The 26,149-nt window shown below is 38.7% G+C and overlaps 2 protein-coding genes across 3 annotated transcripts; one reads left to right on the top strand and one right to left on the bottom strand.

The window, feature by feature from the left end:
• Window positions 1-179: 179 nt before the first annotated feature.
• On the bottom strand, window positions 180-15,065 carry LOC139943642 (sodium-independent sulfate anion transporter-like). Of its 2 annotated transcripts, none has more exons than XM_071940362.1 (16): window positions 14,964-15,065; window positions 13,411-13,631; window positions 12,254-12,470; window positions 11,467-11,632; window positions 10,661-10,715; window positions 9,848-9,947; window positions 9,081-9,232; window positions 8,434-8,506; window positions 7,653-7,703; window positions 7,063-7,123; window positions 6,316-6,512; window positions 5,593-5,786; window positions 5,141-5,308; window positions 3,795-3,860; window positions 2,608-2,704; window positions 180-2,237 (listed from the first exon to the last, which is right to left on the bottom strand). In XM_071940362.1, exons 2-16 carry the CDS (start codon window positions 13,609-13,611, stop codon window positions 2,233-2,235), a joined length of 1,803 nt encoding a protein of 600 aa, XP_071796463.1. In that variant the 5' UTR covers window positions 13,612-13,631; window positions 14,964-15,065; the 3' UTR covers window positions 180-2,232. The 2 variants fall into 2 exon arrangements, with proteins under 2 accessions (XP_071796463.1, XP_071796464.1); XM_071940363.1 differs by having other exon boundaries at window positions 13,411-13,634; window positions 14,964-15,034.
• On the top strand, window positions 14,840-24,768 carry LOC139943643 (GATOR1 complex protein NPRL3-like). Its single transcript, XM_071940364.1, has 14 exons — window positions 14,840-14,997; window positions 16,146-16,239; window positions 16,600-16,732; window positions 17,342-17,413; window positions 18,356-18,509; window positions 18,902-18,977; window positions 19,453-19,558; window positions 20,623-20,814; window positions 21,434-21,540; window positions 21,999-22,119; window positions 22,447-22,506; window positions 23,333-23,474; window positions 24,012-24,198; window positions 24,606-24,768. Exons 1-14 carry the CDS (start codon window positions 14,880-14,882, stop codon window positions 24,766-24,768), a joined length of 1,725 nt encoding a protein of 574 aa, XP_071796465.1. The 5' UTR covers window positions 14,840-14,879.
• The last annotated feature ends 1,381 nt before the right edge of the window (window positions 24,769-26,149 follow it).

Genomic DNA, 26,149 nt, shown 5'->3' with positions numbered 1-26,149 from the left:
GGTCTGAAGTCTTTTTAAGTCATCTAAAAGCACACACATTTGTGCAACAAGGGTGTTTTTTTCTTTCATTATTCTCTTTGATGACCAATGGAGTCGAAATGTTGACAGACTTATATGTTGGGTACACCAAGTGAGAACACTGTTCTTTGACAATTACCAAATGTGGCCATGCCTTTAATCTTACATTTTATAAATGTACACTTTATACCACAATGTGTCCAATGTGTGGCAGAATGAGCTTGCACAAAATACACCACTTTAAAATCAAGAAAAAACTTGTGAAATTGCATTTTCAATCTTACAAAAAAAAATATGTATTGAATTTCCATCTGGTACAAATAGTACAAAATCTGTAGAAATACATCTTAAACTTATTAATACTGAAAAATAATATAAAAAAATGTTATTTGTTCATGCTTTTCATGATTAAATAATTTTTATAAATTAACAACCCCTTAGCAATAAATTTTCTAAAAAGAGGCACGAAAGACTGAAATAGCAAATTTTTACGACCAAAACCTCCAGATTTCTATTTGCAATTATGAAAGATACTGTAAACTTAGGGAGAGAAGTTCTTTCAATAGAAAGATTAGACCATTATCCATATTCCAAATTTTTACGTCTTTAAAAACAATCAATCATCTCACCTGAAGAAACAATTTGCTCAACAAGTAGCTGCGTGTGACATTGGAATGGTGCAAAGGGGCAATACACATTGATATTTTGATCCAACAAAGAATTCATGATTGTTTTACAAGGAAAGACTCAATTTGAATTGTCATAAATCATGTTTCAATAATTTACATTACCAGTGCTTGGATAAATAATTTAAAATACCATATTACCCATTGTTACTTTTGATCTGATAAATGTTTCAGAAGGAAAGACTCCATTTTGCTAGGCAGAAAATGATGAATAGAGGTGATTATAACACACCTCTTGCTTCTTCTGTATTCTGGTTGGCTGAAACACGGTCATGTGGGATGAACTAATATAGGCTAGTGATCACGCGCGCGTGTTTTGCGCGCGGGAACAGTAACAGATCGGGCAATAGTCTTTGAATATAGTGCCCGCGGTAACAGCGCCCTCTCTTGACTTGAACCATGAACAACAACTGCAAAATTCCTTTTTCTGTTCTTAAATCTTATTTGACATTTAAGACCGAGCTGTGTTATAAAACATATATTGACTGGCTGAATTCGGTAACTAGTGTACGTCTATTCTCCCTCGGGCCTGTGAGGTATACTAGTTACCTTCTTGCCAGTCAATATGTGTATAATAGTGACAGACTGTGAGTTGGGGCGATTAAGGGGCCCTCAGTTGCCTTGTGGTTTCAGGGGACTTCTCATTAAACAAAAATTGTAAAGGCTTTTTTCAAACTAAAACAAAATCTCTGTGTTGGACACAGGTCTTATCGTGTCAGTTTAACAGACCCTTTCACACTACAACATTTCAAAGCGAGGAATGAACAATGTAAAAGCGCTTGATCCATGTCAAAACCAACCCTGCTCGGGAGAGGCACATGTAAGTTGAGAGTTTTTTACTTGTGTAGAGAATTACAGTGTGGCAGAAAAACGGACCAGGGGTGGATTTCACAAAGAGTTAGGACTACTCTTATCTCGAGTTAGGACGAGTTACTCGTCCTAACTTAGGACTAGCCACACGTTTTTTATATCTCCTAGGACGAGTCCTAAGTTAGGACGAGTCATATCGACCCGTGCTGCCTATGAAAGCAGTGTGGATTTGAACCGTTGTGAAATTTTATGAAGTCAAGTAAGATTAGAACCATGTCAGTTTTGGCAAAGACCATAGCTTGAAAGTGTAATAAGACCTCATGATTATTATTATACACTGCATGCACAGATCCATGTCTGGCTTTTCCATTTCAATGGGCCTCACCTCCTGAAATGGCATAGTCCAGGGCTTCATTTCACAAAGCATCAAAATCCATCATAAGACAAATTGTCAGTATCACCATAGTGATTCGCATTGTGACATCACACTTTACTAAGCCACTATGATTGATCTGCAGTTAAGATCAATCTTAGCTCTTTGTGAACAGCCCCTGATTATGCATCCAACATTTGTTTTATTTTGAATGCAGTAACAAGCACTCTATACGCTAGAGGCAGGAACAGCATTTATGGACTGTGGCTGGGCAGGCAAAGGTTTAAAGATGGTGTACGAAGGGCAGAAGCAATCAATGGCAGGAAGTCGGGGCAGTAGATGCTCTTAAACTGTAAAAACAAAAGACAATAAAAATAATGTTTATGAGAAAACAACAAAAGCATGACATACTTGAAAGAAACATAAACTTTGCATAAAAACATTTGTAAGAGATAGTTATTGACTATTTTACCCTAGCAGAGTCTATCTTAAAGGCTATAAATATTTGTGTTACATTTCTTGTTTTGCATCATTGGCGTACAACCTGGGAGGTGGGGGGGGGAGAATGCTCGGCCAAATTCAGGCCAAACAGTGGGGGAAATTTGGGAACAAAAAAAACTTTTTTTTTTTTTTTATAACTTTGAGGCGAATCAACCGGGCCCTCTGCCCACCATAAATTAAAAGTCTCTAAAGCCTATGATTTGCATCTTTCACTCTTACCTTGTTTTTCCTCAATTTTTTCTAGGGCGTCTTTTACGGTGCTATATATAGACATGCTGTCTATGTCGGCTTTCAGAAGAAGCGCTGTAATGTTCGGCTGAAAGAGTGTGTGGAAAATTAAATTAATATTGCTATGACTAGAGCAAGCTAGTCAAAACGTTGAGACCAATTTCAAGAACTGACTCCGTGGTAGTGCAGTTAATTACGATCCTATATTTAAAGTAGTAGTCCCAGCCAATTTTCTATACCTTCCGCCCGGGTAGTAGTTAAAAAGCAGGACAGTTCTTTTCAGAACTGAGAAGTCTCCCGAACATCCGATAAATCTACTCCACGGTAATAGAATAAAGAAAGACAGTTCTCTAAGAACAAACTCTACCTGGCAAGTAACTACACACATGGTGTTACCACAAACCGAATATTTATTAAATTAATATTATAAAAAGATTGCTCATGGCTGCACTGGCCCTGAGTGATTGTTTAAAAACTGTTGGGAAGGTGGATGAAATGTAAAATGTACAACTTTGTTAAAAGCACTGTGAATTATTTAGAGAGACACGTAGAGATCGACCCCCTGCTTGTTTTCCAGTAGATAAGAATAAGAAAATATAAGATAAGATAAGATAAGAACTTTATTATCCCACACTGGAGAAATTAAAGATAGCGATCCAAGTATCTGCGGTTTTTCAACAATGTAACTCATGCACCGTGATTGTCTCCAATATTTTTTTAATCAACCAATTTCAAACACAGTGAAACAACGGTGGGTTAAAAACCTTGTCCAGGACGGACAATACTTATCTGCTGGTTATCCTGGACTAAGTTTGTCAAAGTTCCGTATAGAATGTCAGTGTTTTTTGTTTCAAATTCATTTTTGTTGGTTTTCTTTGTGAACCACTTCATCGGAACCTTGGCTTGTGCTCTGGCTTTGGATCAGCCATCCGTTATGGAGCAGTGTACATTTTGTTTGGTGTTTCATGTATAAGATGGTAGCCAGAGACGGAGCCTTATAAAGCTTGAGGTTTGTAAAAAGTCTTGGAAGACTCGCCAACGCCCTTCAGGCTTTCCCTGTCATGCACCCTGTATTCAATAACAATCAAGATCACAAATTCTAACTATATGCAAAAAGGGGAAAAAGTAAAATTTTGCATTAATGTTCCTCATTTCCCTCAAAAATAAAACAATCTTACCTTTGAGCAAGCAAAGAAGAGTTCAACATCGGCCTTTTTAAAGTCATTCGTAGCATCATGAAAACCCTGATATCAGAATTAAATATGAGAACATCTTGTTAGAGCAAGAAGTGTCTTCCAGAAAAGCATCAAAAAATTTGAGATGCAACGTTTTTGCACGAACTATTTTCATAGAGATAAAAAAATCATTGAAAACATTTTTGCACGGACAAAGTCATATGAGATATACCCCTTTTATTTTATTTACAACACCATAACACAAAGTTTCTGCATAAACATTCTCATGTGAGACACATCATCATTACAAAACTGACACACAACCTTAATTCAAACTTAATGACCCTGGACACTATTGGATATTGTCAAAGACCAGTCTTCTCACTTGGTGTATCTCAACATATGCATAAAATAACAAACCTGTGAAAATTTAAGCTCAATTGCTCGTCAAAGTTGCAAGATAACAATGAAAGAAAAAAAACACCTGTCACACGAAGTTGTGTGCTTTCACATGCTTGATTTTGAGACCTCAAATTCTAAACTTGAGGTCTTGAAATCAAATTCGTGGAAAATTACTTCTTTCTCGAAAACTACGTCACTTCAGAGGGAGCTGTTTCTCACAATGTTGTATACTACCAACTTCTCCCCATTGCTCGCTACCAAGTGAGGTTTTATGCTGATAATTATTTTGAGTAATTACCAATAGTGTCCACTGCCTTTAAGTCTTCCTGGTGAAAAAAACAATAGCATTTACTTTCTTCAGATAATAAGAATCATGCTTTTTGATCTTTTGTCTCCCACTGAGTTCCTAAAGCTCCTTGAAGTAAATAGCCCCATGATTTCAGCATTCTTCCATCAATTTTGATCTTGTTTTCAGACCTTCTTGAGTCTTCCTTTTGTCCTCAAATCATATAAAGGTACCAGACCATTTCCCCTTCCAGCCTCGATATGATTACACATGAATGAATAGGAAAAAAACACTATTGCTGCACCATGATTGGTCTGGAATGCAGCCTACCTCAATGACAGTGAAGTCACGTTCAGACACAACTTATAGATTTTGTCCTTAAATCACATAAGGGTACCGGACCATTTCCCCTTCCAGCCTCAATATGATTACACAGGAATGAATAGGAAAAAAACACTACTGCTGCACCATGATAATGGTCTGGAATCCAGCCTACCTCAATGACAGTGAAGTCCAGTTCAGACACAACTTATAGATTTGTCCTCAAATCACATAAGGGTACCAGACCATTTCCCCTTCCAGCCTCAATATGATTACACAGGAATGAATAGGAAAAAAACACTACTGCTGCACCATGATAATGGTCTGGAATCCAGCCTACCTCAATGACAGTAAAGTCCAACTCAGACACGAAGCTGAGATCTAAGATAACCGGTCTAGCGTAGTCCTTCTTCTGCATGTGTTCATTGAGTGTATCAAAGATGTACTCAGCGGCTGGGTAATGAATGCTACGATCGACCTGGATAATCACTGCTGAGTTGGATCGTATCTGGGGAAACAAAAGTATCAAATAATAATCATAATATTAATAATAATACGCCATGGTGACTGACCTGAGCACTATATATAAAGAAGCCACTATTGATAACAATTATAAAGCCCTTTTCCTAAGGTTGCAAAGTGCCCAGAGAAAGACGAGGAAAAACGACCAGGCTGTTGGCAAAGGAACGTTATTGGCCCAATGACCAGGGCACGAATGTAAAGCCCATCGATACGTATTGTGAAATGCCCTATGTAAGAAGTAGTTACTATTATTATTATCATTATTATTACCTGAATTTGAGAAGTTGAATGCATATCTTGAGTCATCTGTTCCGAAGTGAGTGGCTCCACCACCTTGATGCCGGGTCTTGCCATCGAATACATTAAGATGAATAAATCCAATACCATGCCAACTCCGGTTCCGTAAGCAACGCCTATAAACATTGATGAGATGCAGGTTGCAAAGAATCCCAACAGCTCAATCTCTGCAATAATAATAAATAAATAAATATTGGTTTTCTAGGCCAATTTGAGTCAACAATAATCCATTCATAATCTAGCAACAGAGTCCAGCTTTCTTCTGCAGACGATCAGGGCATGCTGATTGAAACGAGTTGTCAACCACAGGTTCTTTTCAGAATAAACACTACACTACCCAACCACAAAGAATTTTGCCAGGGAAAACCCAAGCAGTCAAAGCTTAATCCACAAAATGCTCTCCCAACAGGATTCAAACCAGGGTACTAGAGGTTGAAGGCGAGCAGATATTGTCAGTAAATTTAGATTCTTATTAATTCTTATAAGATCTTACTATTTTGCTTATAAAGTACTTGTAAGAATCTTGTAAGAATGCTCTCAGAATTTTGAAAGATTCTTTGAAGATTCTTGTACAGTTCTTATAAGATTTATAAGATTCTTATAAGTTTCTTATAAAATTTTCATACAATTTTTAAGAATATTTTGTACTACACCAACCAGACCACCTAATCTATAAACAAAACATCCATGACTTACTTCTTAACCTCCAGAGAGCGATAACAATTTTATAGTTGACCATCTTGAGCACTGCAACAATGATGATAGCAGCCAGTGCTGCCTTAGGAATGTAGTAGAACCCTGGTGTTAGGAAGCTCAGAGCCAGGATGACCACAGCACCGGTGATAACTCCAGCTCCAGGAGTCCGGACTCCAGACTGGGAGTTGATGGCCGTCCTGTAAAAGTCACAAACAAGATGGTTTATAATAATAGTTATAATTGATATATAATGCGCGCCTCTCAAGAAAACAAATCAAGGCGCATACACAAAATGAAAACAATACACAAAATGAAAATGAAAAAAATATATATATATTAGTTCCAAGTTTGCATGAATACACCCATTTTCCCATTAGTAAACTATTTGCACCGCTACAAGCCTTATGGTTTTCTAGATGGCCCTCCGCTCAATATATGTTATTTTCATCAACACCAATGTTTTATGACTTGTTGTTTACTTGAGTGGAAATTAATAAACAACCAACAATATTGTAAACATGTAGTTAAACTAAAACGAATGTAAGTCTATGTAAACCAACAAGTGTGACTTCAGTTCCCTTTTGAGTGATGTTATTTTGCGAAAGCACCGTCTCTGTATCGAATTGTTCTTGATCTTGGTTCTACCAACAAGTTGGATCTTATAAACCTCTATCTTATGGAATCTAGAACTGTTGTGACAAAGCTTTCCCTATTACAATTGAAGCAGACATGTCCCTTATACATTACCTGGAGAAGCTTCCAGTAACTGGGTATGCAGATAAAAACGAACCTGCTATATTGCACACACCTGGTAAAAACAAACCAACCCAAAACAAGCAAATTAATACAAAGGCAATTAATTATGCTTAACTTCAGCTTTCAAAAACTTTAAAAATCACATTTTCAATCGTCTAAGCCCCCCCCCCCCCCAAAAAAAAGGGCATGGCAACATAAATCAGCTGTTGATAGTATAAAACAACATGAGAAACGGCTCCCTCTGAAGTAACATACTTTTTGAGAAAGAAGTAATCTTCCGCGAATTTGATTTTTTTAGGTTCCCGAAATCAAGCATCTGAAATCACACAACCTCGTATGACAAGGGTGTTTTTTCTTCCATTATTATCTCGCAAATTCGACAACCAAATTTTCACAGGTTTGTTATTTTGTGCATAGTGTTGAGATACACCAAGTGAGAAGACTAGTCTTTGACATTTACCAATAGTGTCCAGTGACTTTAAGATGAAAATAGGCATGACTTGAGCAGGTTTTAATTCAAAAGTTGTCCATTGGTAGCTGGATAATTGGAAGGAAACGTGTTCAGTTCGGACTGTACCTACCTAATGCGATGAATTCCTGATTAGCATCAATTCTATACTCATTCTGCCGGGCTGTCAAATGAAGAAAAACAAATTTCAAATTAGCTGGAAGATTCTGGAAGTAAATTCTTGGATAAAATATACAGCTGGTTTGAAATTGAATCTTATTATTTTGCAGCCAGCACTCTCAGAGATGCAACTTAGTTCAAAGATTACATAATAGTGCAGCTCGTTTAATATGTTCCACACCTTTGAGAGAACATATTACCCCATCACTTAGGAAACTTCATTGGCTACCCACAAGAAAACAGATTCAACCCTCAACATTTTCTTCAGTCCACAATTGACATCACTCACTTGAATATGTTTACAATAAGTGTGACCTTAAATGTACATTTATGGGACTTTCTACCAGGCAACTACATGGTAATACGGGAGAGTTTACATTTAATTTTAAAATTTCCACAAAAATTCAAGAGTTATAAAAGTTTATGCCCCCTTTCATCATATAAAAAAATGATAAAAATTAGGCAATGCAATCTCCATTGTTTTCTTCCGTTGGGCTCTGTACAAATTGTGCCTAGCCCAGGCTTGGTGGGTGTTTTGTGAACATGTGATGTCACTGGTCACAAAGTCTATAAATTTTAATTGACATGTTAGTTCCCTGAACCCACTATCATTCTCCAATACCAATTCCCATAACACTAAAAGGAACCAGACTATTTCCCTTCCAGACTCATTTTGGTAACATTGGTTTGAATGAAAGAAGGCTGAACCGAGGTCAATTGAAAAGTATTCTTACCGAATGCTTTTCCGATTGCTATGGTTTCTAGGAAGCCAATCAGTGGAACCATCGCTATTCCTAAGCCAATCACCTGCGAAGAATCAACCAATCAAGGAGTTAGTTGGTAAGACAACTTTCACAAACTATGTGAGCCATTCTTATTTTTGGCAACAATTCCATGCAAGTCTGTGTAGACTAATCTTTCAAAACCTGCACCAGTTTTGTTTAGGGGCATTCAGATTAGTGAAAATTTAAACAAATACATTTAATTTAAGAATCCACTAGTTTTGGTTTTTAAATATTGAATGGTTTTATAATACAACATATCAGTGAAGAACAAATGGACCAGATATTTAATGTCAAAGATCTCCACCATCATAAGTTTCCAATGGTTTTTCCTGGATTAAAAAAAAACAAGTTTTTAGTTTAATCAAACAAATTTTTTGTTTAATGAGGAATGAAATTGACAATCTTGGTCAGCTGTGTGTTTTTTCTTCTTCCTGTTTTTGTTATTTATTTGTTCGTAACTTGTGAGAACCTTCCGCTTATGGTTCCTGTGCAGAACCATTCCGATATTAAGTCAACTCAGAGATGGTGATGTTATTATCATCGTTTACCACAAAGAGAAACAAAACATGATAAACGCTGTTATCATACAAACATACACTGAATAGATCCGGTTTGCTAAAATCCGGAGGTTGAAATGGCGGCAATCCTTCCTTGACATTTCCAGTGACTGAAATCTTATCTCCTAATCCCTGAGTCTCTAGCGCAAACGCAATGAGTGATGTGACGAGAACAACGATGGCGTTACGACCTAGATACCAAAAACAAAAGAAGATTCTATCAGTGATTAGTATGGGTATGTCCTCGTACTACTGTGAGAAAAAACTGTTGTGCTACCAACAGGTGGTCCATATCTTCTGCCATTCCAAGGCTCATTCCTGTAAAACACACATTCCTACAGGCCTGTATGCTTCGTTTTTGAAAGAGCAAGGGCACCAAGGTATTTTTCTCTTTGGCAAAGGGCACCCTATGAGGAAACTGTAAATTTCTACTGGAGCATTTCAAGGGCACCAAGGCAATGGCAAGGGGCGTGAAGTATCAGGCCTGCGGCTAGGCTGTGACCTCAAGATCCCTCAGTACACTGACCTGTTGACCATTACATCTTCCAAACTTAGTCTAGGTTATTTCTCTGTGTTATCAAGTCTAAAATCAAGAGTTCCCGCGCCACCAAAATCCTCTAAAATATCTCAACGCCTACTCTTCCTACTGTATTTGTTCACAAAGTAGGGAGACCACCAACATAGGGCTAATTAGCACAGTTGGTAGAGGGTAGTCAAGTTAATACGTAGGTCGTTGGTTCAAATTCTGCTCTAGTAAATTTTACTTTGTTCAACCCACAATCCAAAATATTAAGTATAATAATCACCTGTTGCTATGAGCCATAAGAACTTCCATGTACACAGCTGCCAGGTGGGTGGTGTGTAGGAATCATCTTCCTCCCATCTCGTTGCACGACCTTTTAACCACTGATAGCAACAACAAAAAACCCAAAACATCAATTATAGCAAAAAAGGATGGATGGACAATATATTTATTTAGTTATTTCTTTTTTCTTTTTCCTTTGGGGTGTCATGACCGAGCGGTTTAAAGCATCAAATTCAAGTTCTGGTGGTTAAGTTATTGGGGTTCGAATCCTTGGGATGACATTTGTGTCCCTGAGCAAGATGCTTTACTATAATTGCTTCTCTTCACTCATGGGTATAAATGGGTACCTGCAAGGGCAGTTGTTGTTATTGTATTTAAATAAACTTTGGAGCGCCACAGCAGCTCAGGGCTATATAGTCCCCAGGGAGCTGAGAAAGATTAAAGAAGATTATTAGCCAAATGACCAGGGCACTAATGTTACGAATGTAAAGCACATTGATACAGTTGTTGTAAAATGGGCTATATAAGAACTAGTCTAGTTAGTCTAGATTGTAGGATGGAGGGAAACATGCACCAGGCAAAGAGTTCCAAAGAGATGCAATACTAATACATAAAATAAAACTGTTGGAATGACTCTTTGCTCTACATCTCACCAAAGCAGGAGTCTATAGAAGAAGCAGAAAGTCTGGTTTCACACTCAAACATCCTGAAAGGAGGAACCAGGTCGGACACACTGGTGGCACGTTTCCCATGAATAGAAAACATTGCATTGATTTGTATGAAAGAAAGGCAAGAAGGCCGCCCCTTCTCTCACCTGAAAAATCAGCAGAATGACCATACTCCCTAAGCCAATGATAACATCCCAAGGACTGAAAACAAAGTTGGAAATAACTGGTTACAAAAACATGGTTCTTGGTACACAAGAAGTATGGATTTAATATAAGTAATAATATCACCAACAATTTATATAACACCCTACTCATGCAGGCATGCTCTTTACGGTGCTGGAAATGGCACTTGTTAAAGGTTTTTTTTTGTCTCTGTTAAGAAAATCCAAAGGTAGCAGGAGATCAGTGAAAAATCCTGAAACCAGGACAAATCTTGACCAATCACAGCCTGATTAGTAGGGCCGTTGTTAATCAGCCCTGCTTAAACAGTCTGAATCTGGGCAACAAATCTCACCTTAAAGGCAGTGGACACTATTGGTAATTACTCAAAATAATTATAAGCTTAAAACCTTACTTGGTAACAAGTAATTAGGAGCTGTTGATAGTATAAAACATTGTGAGAAACGACTCCCACGAATTAACGTAGTTTTCAAGAAAGAAGTAATTTTCCACGAATTTGATTTTGAGACCTCAGAATTAGATTTTGAGGTCTCGAAATCAAGCATCTGAAAGCACACAACTTCATGTGATAATGTGTTTTTTCTTTCATTATTATCTCGCAACTTCGACGCCCAATTGAGCTCAAATTTTCACAGGTTTGTTATTTTATGCATGTTGAGACACACCAAGTGAGAAGACTGGTCTTTGACTAACCTTATCTTTGACAATTACCAATAGTTTCCAGTGTCTTCAAAATATAAATCTCACAAGAGATTGTGGTTATACAACTTACTTGGTTTCTTTTATATGCTCGAATGTGAGAAGTAAGCCGGTATAAAATGAGTCCGACTCAAACTTAATGCCAAGAACATGTCTGACTTGTCCGAATGCGATAGTGATGGCAGATATGGAAGTGAAGCCAGCTAAGACACCGGCCGAGATAAAACCAGTTAGAGCTCCTGTAACAATAATTGATAGTTGATTCAGTTAGTAAAAAGCTAAAATATGCAGTTTAAAATACACACGATAACACTCTGAACGGCCTGGATGCAATTTCTCTACAAAAATGGTAGAGAAATCACATCCAGGCCATTCACAGCGTAAACCCCTATTATTCCAGAATAATCACTGTTGCTCAAAAGGCTAAGGAAACCCTTTAATCATGGCTACCTTTAAACTAGGAATACAATGATAAACCCCCTACTCTTCCATAATAGCCACTGTAGCTCTGAAGCAAAGGAGACCTGTAAATCTTGGAGTCACAGGGTCTCCCTCAAACCTCGGTTTGAGCTCCGGCTCCAGGCTCCAGGCTCCGTCTGCTGATATTCGAACCAACGCATGCAATATGTGCTGCTCTAAAAATGCAGGTTAAATGCTGAGCTGCGTTTCCACTGCCTACACAACGCGTTAAGACTAAGCCTGAGCCCAAGCTGAGGTTTGAGAAAGGTCCAGAAACACCACCCTAAACCACTACAACAATACTTCCACAAAAAGTTCACTGTGTTCATATTGGTTTTTAAACATGAACAATTACCGAGCCCTGTATAAATACCACAGCAAAACCATTTTTCCATACTCACCTAAATGAAGAACACCAAGTATGAACTGAACTATTCCAGAGAGAAAGGCTAAGGCGATGGCATAGACAGGGTCATGGAGTAAGGGATTCAAGGGGTCCTTTTTGCCGAAGCTAGCCACAAGGAGAGACATGATGGCGGTGGGCCCAACACTGATGTCTTTACAGGTGCCAAGAAAACAGTAGACAAAACAGCCAATGTACGCCGAGTAGAGACCGTACTGTAGAAACAGATCAAGATGGTTGGATACTTTCTCAGTAAATATTAAAGGCACTGGACACTATTGGTAATTACTCAAATGTATAAGCAAAAAGCAATGGAGCTGTTGATATTATAGTATAAAACATTGTGGGAAATGACTTCCTCTGCAGTAGCGTATAGTTTTTTGAGAAAGAGGTAATTTCTCACTCAATGGTTATTAGAAGACTTCCTGCCTGAAGCCTTTTACTAGGCATCTGAAACACACAAAGTGCAACAATGGTGTTTTTTATTTCATTATTCTCTTGCAACTTCGACGACCAATTGAGTCATAATTTTCACAGGTTTGTTATTTTATGAATGTTGGGATACACTATTAAATGTGAGAATACTGTCCAGTGCCTTTCAGACTTTCTCAGGAAATAATGGTTATTAGTTTGCAATTCAATTGACAAATCACCCTCCCCTGCAAAATTATATGTCTCCATTACTCACAGTGAGAAGATGGAAGAAGCTGTACTAACCAAAAGGACAGCATGGTATTATGCAAAAAAAAGTTGGTGGCCTTTTGTTTCAACCCTCTGTGCAAGGATCAGAAAGTCAGGCCACTAACAATAGTATGTTTTGCACAAATAAAGACTCGCAACAAACAAAGCTTAAAGTTAATAATAAGCCATAACACCTTAGCTCAATTTCATAAAATAGATTTAAAAGCAGAGAAACGTGTTTCTAGGAGTAAACTGACACACCCCTTCCAAGCCCCTTTCAGTCACTGTATCTCTTATCCCCATGGAACATAGTCCTGGGGAGGACCAAGTATTTACCGCCCCAGAGCAGGGGTGGTCGTTATCCCCCGGGGGGCAACCCCAGGAAATAGAGTAGTGTGAAAAGGACTCAAGTCTGTCTAGGCCCCAACCCTTCCATCAATACCCCCCCCCCCCCCCCCCACCATTGCATCTTACCTGCACTGGTAACTTGGCTATACTTGCGTAAGCCAGACTCTGAGGTATAACGGTTAGCGCTACAGTGAGACCAGCTATTACATCATGAAGAAGAAACGGCAATCTGTATCTTGGCAACCATAGACTGATGGGAAAGCGTTTCTTCCAACTCTCCTTACTGCAGTAATTCCGAGCGGCTATCTTCAACCTGATCGCTTCCATCTTGGGCCAGCCAAAACGTACTACTGAAAAAATAACAACACTATTCAATAGCAGCTAAAACCAGCTATCTTCAACCTGATCGCTTCCATCTTGGGCCAGCCAAAGCGTACTACTGAAAAATAACAACACTATTCAATAGCAGCTAAAACCAGCTATCTTCAACCTGATCGCTTCCATCTTGGGCCAGCCAAAACGTACTACTGAAAAAATAACAACACTATTCAACAGCAGTTAAAACCAGCTATCTTCAACCTGATCGCTTCCATCTTGGACCAGCCAAAACGTACTACTAAAAAAATAACAACACTATTCAATAGCAGCTAAAACCAGCTATCTTCAACCTGATCGCTTCCATCTTGGACCAGCCAAAACGTACTACTGAAAAAATAACAACACTATTCAATAGCAGCTGAAACCATAATCTTTGAAATCATTTCAAGTATTCTTGAGAAAGAGAGGGGGAAAGGGAAGTATTCTGATAAATCAAAGAAAAAACAGGGTAATACTGTGCAGTATTTTCTCAATCTAAACATTTTAATTGGAGGGTATACCTTTGGAAATTACTCCAATAAAAACTGGTAAAGAGCTGCACTGGAGAGCTGTCGATATTATGGATACCCTTTGAAGTAATGTAAATGTACTTTATTTAGACCATAAAAAAAAAATTTGGCAGGATTATGGATATACGGAGAGTTTTCCAGATACGGAAAGTGTTCCGGATCTGAAAATATTTCCGCAAATGTTTTCACAGTTTTTTAATTTTATGCATATGTTGGGAATGGGAAACACCAAGTGAGGATAGGCCGAGGATAATTCTGCTGGCACTCATCATCACCATGATCATATGATCATGGGACAGAGAAGTGGTTGCCAAAACTAAGAAAATTACACCGATCCTGTCTTTATGTTTACCAATCATGATTCATATTCTTTATTATTAATTTTATGTAGACTGAATCTGGTATGATTGAACCAGTGTCCACAGCTACTTTAAATTAAATTGGTTAAAAGGTAACAATTAAAGACATATTTTTTAGGTTTAAAAAGGGGGGAGTGGCACCAAGATTCAAGAAGAAATCCCCCCCATCCCATCCCATGGCCACACCCACACTTCTTTTTGTTTTTTTTAGAAACTAGCTGTCAACGCCGCCTTAGTCGGGTTCCTTGATCCAGGTCCCCAATGTCACGTATGTAAACGGACAATACTAAGTTTAGGTACCAGGCAAGTTAAGTGGTGGAAATTTAGCAAAGTTTCATCGCCCTTAAAAATGTCTGGAAGATCGGTTCCCCTAAGCGTTATATTAGTCTCTGCAGGGTCTAAAGGAAATCGATTATTATTCAGGTATCCTTACCAAGAAGAATCAGAGAAAGAAGTTGTGCAGAAGAGTAAGTATGGCGGTCTTTAGTCAAGTAAATAAAACAGCGGCGGTCCTCCTGTCGGTGTCACATGATTTTAGCACATGATGAGAGTGTCTGGGAACTTGCATGGCGTGTTTTGAACAGGTGGTGGCGCCCTCGCTATGTTATGAATTTTGTGTTTTTATGTTTTTTTTACTTTTTTATTACAGGTAGTACGGGGGGGAGGGTATTTGTTGGTTCCATTTTTAAAACTTTGTTACCCATACCGGAAAAGTTTCCGTATGGCGCCACCACTTTTTCATTCGAAATAAAATAATATAGTATCTAATTTACCTGATTGACATATCCCTTTTTGTAAAAATGAGTGAAAAAGTGGTGGCGCCATACGGAAAGTTATCCCCCATACCTTTCATTATGATTCAGTAACCAGATTTGCCTGAATTTGTTCACGGATCCGATTCCTTGTTGGCTTTCAAAAAATTAAATCAAATGCTTGTTGACGCTGGATGGGGACGATTAATTAACGCAATATAATTTTGCTAAATTTCGTAAGCGCTGTATGTAGCTGTAATGAGTGTTAGTAACGGAAGCTTGCCCCCAATAGGAAACCGCTTGTTTACTAAATAACTGGACCCTATAATAATCCCAAGTCGTTGATTCACAGACTAAGTAAAAGAAGTGGTGTCTTGCGGCACCTTCCATATCTCTGGGACTTTGGTTCAAATCCCACCGGGGGCACTATTATGTGGATTGGGTTTTCAGTTTCTACTTGACTGTTGGGTTTTTTCCCTAAAATAATTCTCTGGGGTTTTCTTCCCCCATCTAAAACTGAAACATCTTCATTGTCTTCTCCCCTCCTTCATCCAGTTGCTGAGCAGGCCTTGACGGGAATTATCATAGATCATGGTCGATGGAGGAAGAAAAACCTCCATGCATAGATGTACTACTGTTCTATATGTACTCTAGAAGTACTCTAAAGAAGTATCAAACACAGACATCCAACCTACACATTGTTCGCTTGAGAACTCTTATTGAGTAGGATTGATCGCTGGATTTCTGAAACTTTCTGGTAGCAATTATTGTTTGAGCCCACAAAATTTGCATCTGCGAAGGAGAGTTATTCCAACAATTCTCAAAATTAAGATGTTTTTATTTTGCTTTTATTTGTTTTGCAGACAGAAAGCATAATGTGTTTGCCCAGCAGGTACCAGAAGACAATCCTAACGACTGTAGACCAACGTCGAGTATCAAACATGGGAAGTTGGTCGGGTATGTTCAGACTGTGCAAATTTTCATTTTTAAAATGGGTTGACACATTTGTTGCTTCTGACAGTAATGTTTCTCAAATTTAAATTTCGGGGGATAAAAACTGATATTTTCCATATAACCACATTACTGAAATGATTCGAAAAATGCTTTACTATCGAAAGCTGAGCACTACTAAGGTTTAATTGCCATTAATTTTTAGATTGATTACCAAGCTTATACCTTCCCTGTACTCAGTTTCACAAGTGCTAATTAAGCACTTCCTCGACACACAGTCACATTTGTAACTAGTCATTGTCATGGTGGGACAAATAATTTGTTATGAAAAACTTGTTTAAATTGCTTGTTATTTCCATTTGACAGTTACTCTGATGAAATCTTGGCTCACATATTGACCACTGGGACCGGCCTGTGTGACCATCGCTTTGAACTGACCATCGATGATGTCAAATTTGTTGGTCATCCAACTCCCATTGTCGCTGGAGGCAGAAAAATTGTAAGAGTCCACCCTTTTGTAGATTTCTTTAACCCTCCTACTGTCTGACCATTCAATATCATCCACTGTGGTTTTGAATGATAGGTAAACTATGCCACTCTGTAATATGACATCATGTGGTAAATGCATCCACACAAGAAAACACAGTCAACCCTCCTACTGTTTGACCATTCAATACCATCCAATGTGGTTTTGAATGATAGATAAACTGTATGCCAGCCTGCAATATGATATCATATAGTAAACGCAGATCTACAAAGTACACACATGTACACAGTTAGTTCTGTGCACTTGCTCAACTATATTCAACCAATGTAATCAAATGGTTTCAAGTGGTTGGTCAACTCATTTAAAAATCAAAAGTGAGAGGTTAAAAAAACTTGCAACAAAAATGTATGTAGTTGGGAATATTTTGAAAAGAACAGGCGATGTAACAGCTCTACGTTTCGATCAGTTTGCTCTAACGTCTTCAAATGAAAAGCAGATGAAGTAGCTACTGAAAGGGACAGGTTGTAGTCCAGTTTTTCACAGTCAACCAAAAAGTAACAAACACTATTTAAGTTTTGAATTAATTTTCTAAAATAAGTTTTACTTTTTTTTGTTTGGCAGAAGGGACAGGATGGCTCATCGAGACGAGAGGGTCGGACTATGGCCATGTTTAATGTGGTCTTTGTGCTTCATGTAAGAACCTTGGACCTATTTCATAGAGCGGCTTAAAGGAACACGTTGCCTTGGATCGGACTAGTTGTTCTATAAAAAGCGTTTGTAACCGTTTTTCTTATAAAATGCATATGGTTGGAAAGATGTTTTAAAAGTAGAATACAATGATCCACACAACTTTGCCTCTAAATTGCGTGGTTTTCCTTTTACTGTGCGAACTAACACGGTCGGCCATTTATGGGAGTCAAAAGTCTGACTCCGATAAATGGCCGACCGTGTTAGTCGACGAGGTGAAAGGAAAACCGTGCAATTTCGAGGCATGTTTGCGTGAATCATTGTATTCTACTTTTACAACATCTTTCTACCCATATGCATTTTATTACAAACGCTTTTCAAAGACCAACTTGACCGATCCAAGGCAACGTGTTCCTTTAAGCAGACAATATAGTGTTTAACAAGTTTCAGGAAAAACAAGCTGGAAACCAACCAAAAAATAGTAAATGACAACATGCTATTGTTCCTACTTAAAGGCACTGGACATTTGGTAATTACTCAAAATAATTGTTAGCTTAAAATCTTACTTGTTAATGAGCAATGGAGAGTTAAACAGATGGATAGTATAAAACATTGTGAGAAACGGCTCCCTCTGGAGTAACATAGTTTTTGAGAAAGATGTAATTTCTCACTTAAATATTAAAAGACTTAAGGCCTGAAGCCTTTTTTATGCAAGTGAAAGCACACAAATTTGCGCAACAAGGTGTTGTTAATGCATATGCTGGGATACCTCAAATGAGAATAATGGTCCACCCCGCATTACATCAAGAAAGTTTTTTTTTAATGGATAAAAAGTACTGACAAAAATTACATACTACTTTGACTGTGCGGTTGATTGGTTTGAAATGATCCTGACAAAAGATTTGTTAAAGTAAAAAGTGATCATTAATACTGATTATTTGATTGCAGGCAAGTGCCGATCCCTCCGTCGTTGGCTGCTATCATGATCTCAGCAAACGCCTCGTCGTGGCCCTGAAGCACGAAGAGAGACGATGCGGATATCTCAGCCATCAAGCAGTTATTATGATGTCCGCTCATGATGAGGTGGCTGCTATGCCCGAAGGTTGAATTGTTGTTTAGTTACTTCCTCGTGATGTCTCCTTATTTCTTCTTTATAATAATATTAAAGACTTGTAATGTGCACATATCCACCCTGCTGGGTGGTCAAGGAGCAGTAAAATCAAAAACAAAACGAAAGAAAGCAGACACAACTAAATTTGTCCTTGAAAACCTGTGTGGTACAAAGACAAGATCTGTGGAAGAGAGTTCCAGATTCGTCGCACACAGCTGAAGAAAAAAGACCTGTCACCCCAGGAGTGTTGAGACTTGGGTTCAATGAGGAAAAGCATGGAACTTGATCGAAATTCCTTGGGATAACTAGCATAAGTGTACACATGTGTGCTATTGTAGTCAGGGAACATGACAACATGTTGGTCTTTTTAATGTTGTCCTTAGATGCAGAAGAATCTCCATTCTACATTATGCTGATGAAGAGCAAGCTTTGTACAGATCTCAGAGAAGTTTTCATGGGGTAAGTGGAAGAATGTTGCGACAGTGCAAAAACACTGTACAGCAAGTTTGTAAAAATAATATGTCTCACACTACGGTGCTGCTAGAAAGAATAAGTGGAGAGAACAAAAGGAAGGAAGTTTTAGTTTGAAGATGGTGGAGTAGGAAAACCCCAGAGAGTTATTCCAGGAGAACCCTATGTAGTCAAGTAGGGTTCTCAAAAAACCCAATCCTCGACGGGATTTTGCTGGGTCGCCTGGAGGTAGAAAATGATGGGAAGAAACCACTTTCATCGCAGTCAGTTAGTGACTGAAAACCCAATCCACATATTGGCTTAGCGAGATTTGAACCGGGGTCCTAGAGGTAGAAGGTGAGGCAATAAACCAATACAACAACCCCAACTGCAAAGAAATGAAAAGATTAAAAAAACTTCCCCCATGTACGGGACCAACCTTAACCTTTATATAAATGTTACAAGTTTATTTTTTCATCGGAAGGTTATGCGAAAAAGGAGTGTGTCACGTCTTTATCAACCACTGGATTGAAGTCAGTTTTTGTCTCCCACACAAAGTACACAATGTCGATCAAATGTTTACCATTGAGGTAAGAATGATAATAATAGTCATCATAATATTAAAGTCTTATGTAACCACCAGTAAAGTGCTCAAGGCAAACACTTTTCATACAGAATAAGAAGTACCAAATAGTAAACTTGCAGCCAGCAACCAACTCACATGCTCCACCAGACAAGAACAGCTTGGATCCTTCCTGCCCAAAATGTGCATCCCTCAAGCCATACGTGAGCTCAACCACCACCATAGTACCAGTAGGCAAGCATTCTCCTAAAGGCGAGCAGAATATACTGTTCGAAACCTCAAGACCATAACTGCTCTTTTCAGAGCCAACACTCCCTCAAAAGAGATACTGTATTCATGGATGTACCCGCAAATTTACTATTTAATACTTCTTATTCTTCACACCATGCAAAGCTTCAAACACCATTTACTTTTCATACAGGTTTTGAACTTTATGAATTATGATACCCATTTATGGCGCACTTTGCAGGCCCTGCAAGAAACACCAGGGCAAACCCCCTTGTCTTAGTGACAAGTGAAACTGGGTTCTTTTGAGGCAGGCACAGACACAAGTCTATGCCGAATGATGATGTTTTTTCATGTGCATTAGACATTACACAATGCTACAACTTTATTAAGCCCCAACTGAACGATAAAGCAATAATGATTGAGTGCCTTGTCAAGACCAGGACTCGAACCCACCCAGTCCCGAACAAGGATATTGGAGTGGAAACATTCAAAATCCTGTGACAGATGGCACATATGACATGGTATTCTCGCTAGTAACCATTCTGGTGAGCATAAATTTGTTGTGGCTTAGCTACTTTTTATGATTAAACAGCTTTATGAAATTGAGACATGTAAACCTTAGTTTTCTAGCTTATTGTTCTAGCATCATCATCATCATTCGGCAAAGACTTCCTCAAATTGTAATGCGGGCGCGCACTCCTGGAGTCGCCGCCCTCCCCTAATCTCTTTCAATCGCTGCTCTTCTCAGCTCTCTTACACTTCTACCACTCCACTTTGTCACATTGTCTAGCATACTAAGTTTAAAATCCTACTCCTGAATTTTTTTCATTCACTCTTGAGCAGCCAAAGATCATAGAGCAGAGCCTCCTTGCGATCCGACCCTACCACGCCATCCTCCTCCTTGAAGATGACAAAGAACTCCTCGCCTCCTTGCCTAGGGACTGCTCCCCATCGATACGCCGTGCCATAACGATGTCTTCCCCCCTCAAGAGCCTTCAGCAACTCAGCCAAGACACAGATCTTGCTCTCTCTCAGGTACAAAGAATTTAAAAACATTTTGATTTCATTTTTATTTTGATCAAAATATGATTTCAGAATGTACATTTGGTGGAAGTGTACCAGAACAGCTTTTGTACACAATAAAAGAAGCTAATCTCATCTCAGCCTTTTGTTTCAACAAATCTAACCAGAGATAAAAATAAATGTTTGGCTCTGAATTTTGAGACAGTAAGTCCAAAATGTTCCTACTTATTTCCCATGAAGCAAGTTGCTCGTTAAAAGCACTTGACACATTTGGTAACTGTCAAAGACCAGTATTTCATTTGGATAACAAACCTGTGAATATGTTGTCTCAATTGGTCATCGAAGTTGCAAGAGAATAAAGAAAGAAATCACCCTTGTTGCACAAATTTGTGTACTATCAGATGTCAAAAAAGGCTTCAGGCTTGAAGTATTTTAATATTTAAGTGAGGAGTTCACACTTTAACGCAATGTTTCATACTATCGACATCTCTCCATTGCACATCACTACACAAGTTTTTTCGGCTAACCATTATTGTATAGTGTCCAGTGCCTTTAAAGTTGGTAAAACAGCTATTGTATTTGCACTTTAGAACAACATTTTATAAATTTGTTTTTATTTTTATTTGCCAAGGTATTTCAGATTGTAGGTCATCTGGTTTACTGGGGTAAAGCCACCATATTTTACCCCATCTGCGGCAGCAATGTGTACATTCTATCACCAAGAGCTCCCACATCAGTGTAAGAGTTAATTTGTTGTCTCTATTTGATTATTGTTTTGTTCAATATGCATAAAAAAACATATAAAGACAAACAAACAGCAAAATGAGTTTCAAACAGTTAAGAGGTCTTAACTGTTTGAAACTCATTTTGCCCGAGGGTATCAACAACAAAAAATAAAAAGATTACAAATTTGATTGTGTATGATTTACCCAATCGCCAATACTAGATTTGTTTTTATTTCATATCTAAAGTCAATCATCTATTAAATTCATCTCCACTGAAAGAAAATTTGGAAATTTTGTACCATTGAAAAAAAAAAAGTTGGACTGATATCTTTTTTCCACAACTACCTTACTTGGAAGTGAAATAATTCTCAAAATCCTTTATACAACTTAAATCTGCTGTACTTCTAACCAAGTAAGTTTTTGTTGCCCTCAATTTCCTTGATTACCAAACTTGTACCTTCCCTTTAACAGGACTTCACCCTACCACGAGGAGTTCCACGAGTTGACTGGGGGTGGGAATTTAACGGAGGCACTCTCTGCATTTTCCCAGCCGAATCTTTTCAGCGACGTTGTCAACATCGGAGAAAAACAGGTGACTGAGTGGGTCTGGGTTCCAGTTAGGGTTAGGGATGGGTCGTTTGAGAGGAACTATTTTTCCTTGGAGTTGGTGTGGTCTTGCAAAAAGGACTTTTTATAATTATCTCTCAAAATTTTGCTTTTGGGAATTACATTTTATTCTGTTTATTCCAACTGTTTTATTGTAAAGCGCTTAGAAACACTATGTATGATATGCTATATAAATGTTGTATATTACTATTATAATAAAAGTTTTTTATAGCTCAAAGCGCCCTATCGAAAAGCAATGTACTCCCTGAAGATGTTTTTTTGGTTTGATGATTGATTCTTTTCACTTTGATAGAATGAAGCAGAGAAGGTGAAGATTCTAATGTGGCTGCTACAGAAGAGGCTCTTAATACAGGTCAGCCATCTTAAAATGATTGTTTTTGTGTTCAAGATGCTAGGTCTGATATTTGATCGATGTGATCCCAAAACTCTGTTACCAAAAGAAAACTTCTGTACCTAAAAACCCTTTGTAAAATCCTTTTAAAGGAACACGTTGCCTTGGATCGGACGAGTTGGTCCTTGAAAAGCGTTTGAAATCGTTTGTTATAAAATGCAAATGGTTAGATAGATAATTTAAAAGTAGGATATAATGATCCACACGAATTTGACTTGAAATTGCGTGGTTTTCCTTTTACTTTGCGAACTAACACGGTCGGCCATTTATGGGAGTCAAAAATTTGACTCCCATAAATGGACGACCATGTTAATCGACGAGGTAAAAGGAAAACCACGCAATTTCGAGGCATTGTATTCTACTTATACAACATCTTTCTACCCATATGCATTTTATAACAAACGGTCACAAACGCCTTTCAAAGACCAACTCGACCGATCCAAGGCAACGTTCCTTTAAATAATGGTACTCGGGAAAAAAGAAAAAAGTAAGTTCAGATTAGCATAAAACAAGCTGAAGGTCTCCATTACTGTGTACATTGTGCGCCTGATACATGGTATGTTCAATACGGTCCGCACCCCACAATGAAAAAGCAGGTAATCAATGTGCACCTCACATGCGTTGATATTAGAACTTCCCACCTTTAAACCTTAGGAGGAGAGCGTCTTCTTTTCTTACACACTTGGTTATCTCAAAACCCATTCTTATACACTAATTCAATTGCTTATGCCTCTCTTGTAATTTGTGTCTATGTCCTCCTTCCACGCACTTACCGTCTTGATTTCAGCTCCACACGTATGTCTTCCTCATGATTCCGACTGACCAACCAGTCAAGCTTCTCGATCAGCCGAACAAGGCGTCAGGTTCGTCACCAATGTCTGCAGCCTCACTGGATAAGCTCAGCGCCACAGGGGTGTTAAATATGTCCAGTAAGTTTCCCTACCTTGTGCAGTGGTCTGGCCCCAAATTTATAGAGGCGCTGTTTGAAATTGTTTTTCTATTCAAAATAAGGCAGGATAGCAGTCACAGATTTTATATATTGAACTACATATAGTAATGTGGCTGGTAACCATATTCTGTTAAGCATAATTTTGTTTTGCTTAGCTATTTTTTGTGCTTTAAGCAGATCAATGAAATTGGGCCATGACCGATGTAACAATAAACAATGATGTCAGTGGAGTAGGGCACACTCTATATTGATCATAAACAGTAATTACTAACAAACAAAATGAATATAGTTTTTTTAATTAATATAGATAATAGTTTTTTATAAGAATAAGGTTACCTGCCAAAATGTGATGTCTTTTGTTCCATAATGTAACTGGTATCCAGCAAATTTTTGAAAATAGTTAAGCAAAATTGTCTCCTTAAGAAGCTTTATGTCGTTTAGCCCAATATCATAAGGCTGTCAAGGAGAAAAATACTACAATAATAAGTAATTTCTTTTCATCTATTATTTACTCTAGTGGACTCCGACGAGCTGAGCACCAGTCTAGATTCCTACTCTACCCTGTCTCTTGACAACGAGGGACACAGTCACAGCAGACAGAAAGTCATGGACATGCTGAAGGAGAATCTGAATGAGACGGAGCGACACTGCGTCATGAATGTTCCTGCGGCTAGGAACCCAGAGGATCTTAAGCTGTTTGCAAGGTGAGGTACCGAGTATGATGATCGTTAAGCATGGGCATCTATTGTCTAAGTCGCGACTATTGATTGTTTGATCGAGTCGCCACTAACGTGCTGCCACAACTATTACAAAAATGGTCGCGACTTCCTGCTTGGTGAACCAATTGTGTCACTCACGACTGTTTACAACAGCATAATTAACTTAGAAACACAATCAGACATCAGTGACACAATCCTTCAATCTTTTCAGCATGAATTTTTAAATGTATTGCGCCTGCGGCAAGCAATATGCGACCAATAGAATGCGTTTTCTTTGCGTCGTGATCGTTATCGTTTTCGTTATCGCTGCAGTGGGCCTTTAGTTGACAAATCTGTGCACTCCATATCTTTATGCTTGGAATTTCTTAATTACTTTGATATTTTTCATGCAGACTTTGCCAGTATTTCCGCGGTCGACATCATCTTGAGGAAATCATGTACTACGAGAATGTCAATCGTTCTCAGGTCTACATGCTCCTTGAGAAGTTCAAGCAAGTGTTGGTCATCTGTACACATCAAGATGCTGCTACAGTTGCGTATAAACAGTTCTTATGACAAGAGTGAGATGACAAGACCTATGGGTCAATTCTATGTCAGGTACCCTGTATGCAAGAGTGACAATGGAAGTTCTAGTTAGGATACCATGGAAGGATGAACAGATTGGGCTGGATTTCATAAAATGCTATGGTTTTTGTAGAAATAAGTTACCATCACCAATCATCATAGGCTGCTGCTCGTTGACGCAACAACCGTCCACTTCTCCTGGTTGTGTGGCTGGAGCAGTGGTGATTTTGCGTCGCTGTAGGGCAGCCGCAGTTAGTTCAGCTACGCTGAGGCCACACCATCTGGTGAGTCCATCGATCCAGCGGGGTTTTGGTCTTCCAACCCTGCGATGGTGTCCAAGTGGGGTTCCATCAAGCACTGCTGCTGCAAGACCACCCTGCCAGACTGCATGACCAAGCATGAGTTACCAATGCATTGATATTAATTTTCAAAAGCAAAAATCTGAACATTTCAATGCTACAATACAAACTGACAATATTATTCACAACTCGTCTGCTAAGTGCTATGAGAACTTTACCTGGGATACCTTCAGGCCTGGAATAGACCGATCCATTAAGCTCCACCCCACTGCGCATTGACCAATCACAACGCAACGAAGGTCCGACACTAAGGTCCGACATGCGGGCGCATATCTTGGCGCGCGCGGCAGAGTTGTGCAGAAAGACATGGAGAGCCCCACATGTTCTTGCTCACACGTGCCTCGTGGGCGGAGCCTACTGGATCGGTCTATTACACGCAGGTCATGGCCTTTGTTGTCCCTTGTCTTAGCCTTGGTGCCCCTCCAAATGTTTCCCAGAGATTATTCAATAAGGGAATCAATGTGTGGTGAAGAAGTTTTCAACTAGTGGTTTAATCCCAACGAGGCCTGGTTCTTGATAATTTTATTGAGACGAAGTCGAGGTAAATTATCAAGAACCAGGCCTCGGCAGGTTTAAACCACTAGTTGAAAACCGATTCAATCAACACACTTTGATTCCCATTCACAAATACCTTTTCAGTCAAAAACATCAACACTTTTTGGTCAAAAAGTAAAATAAATGCGAAAATTATAATTGTTCAATGATTTCTTTCAACACAACACCCCTCCAGCTATGAAATGGTAAAGCCCTCTGTCGCCCTCCGGTAAACAACTCCTTATAAGGGAATGCTGTGCGCGTCGCGCGGATCACGTGATGTGGCACAACTGTTTCAGCCGTTGCTCTCGACCATTAGGAATGAAGAAACTGTCTTAAAAGAACAGGTGCAAGGTCGCGTGTCACGCCAATGAGTTAACACTTTTTACCGGTCATAAACAAAGGTTTATACACACCCACGTGATGCGCTCTCCACCAATAGGAATAGCGAAACTGTCTGAGGTATTTATGAATAAAGG

The sequence above is a fragment of the Asterias amurensis genome, chromosome 11, assembly GCF_032118995.1.
Source record: "Asterias amurensis chromosome 11, ASM3211899v1".
Classification (NCBI taxonomy): Eukaryota; Metazoa; Echinodermata; class Asteroidea; order Forcipulatida; family Asteriidae; genus Asterias; species Asterias amurensis.
Note: the sequence above shows the minus strand (reverse complement) of the source record. Positions and strands in the feature narration are given on the sequence as shown.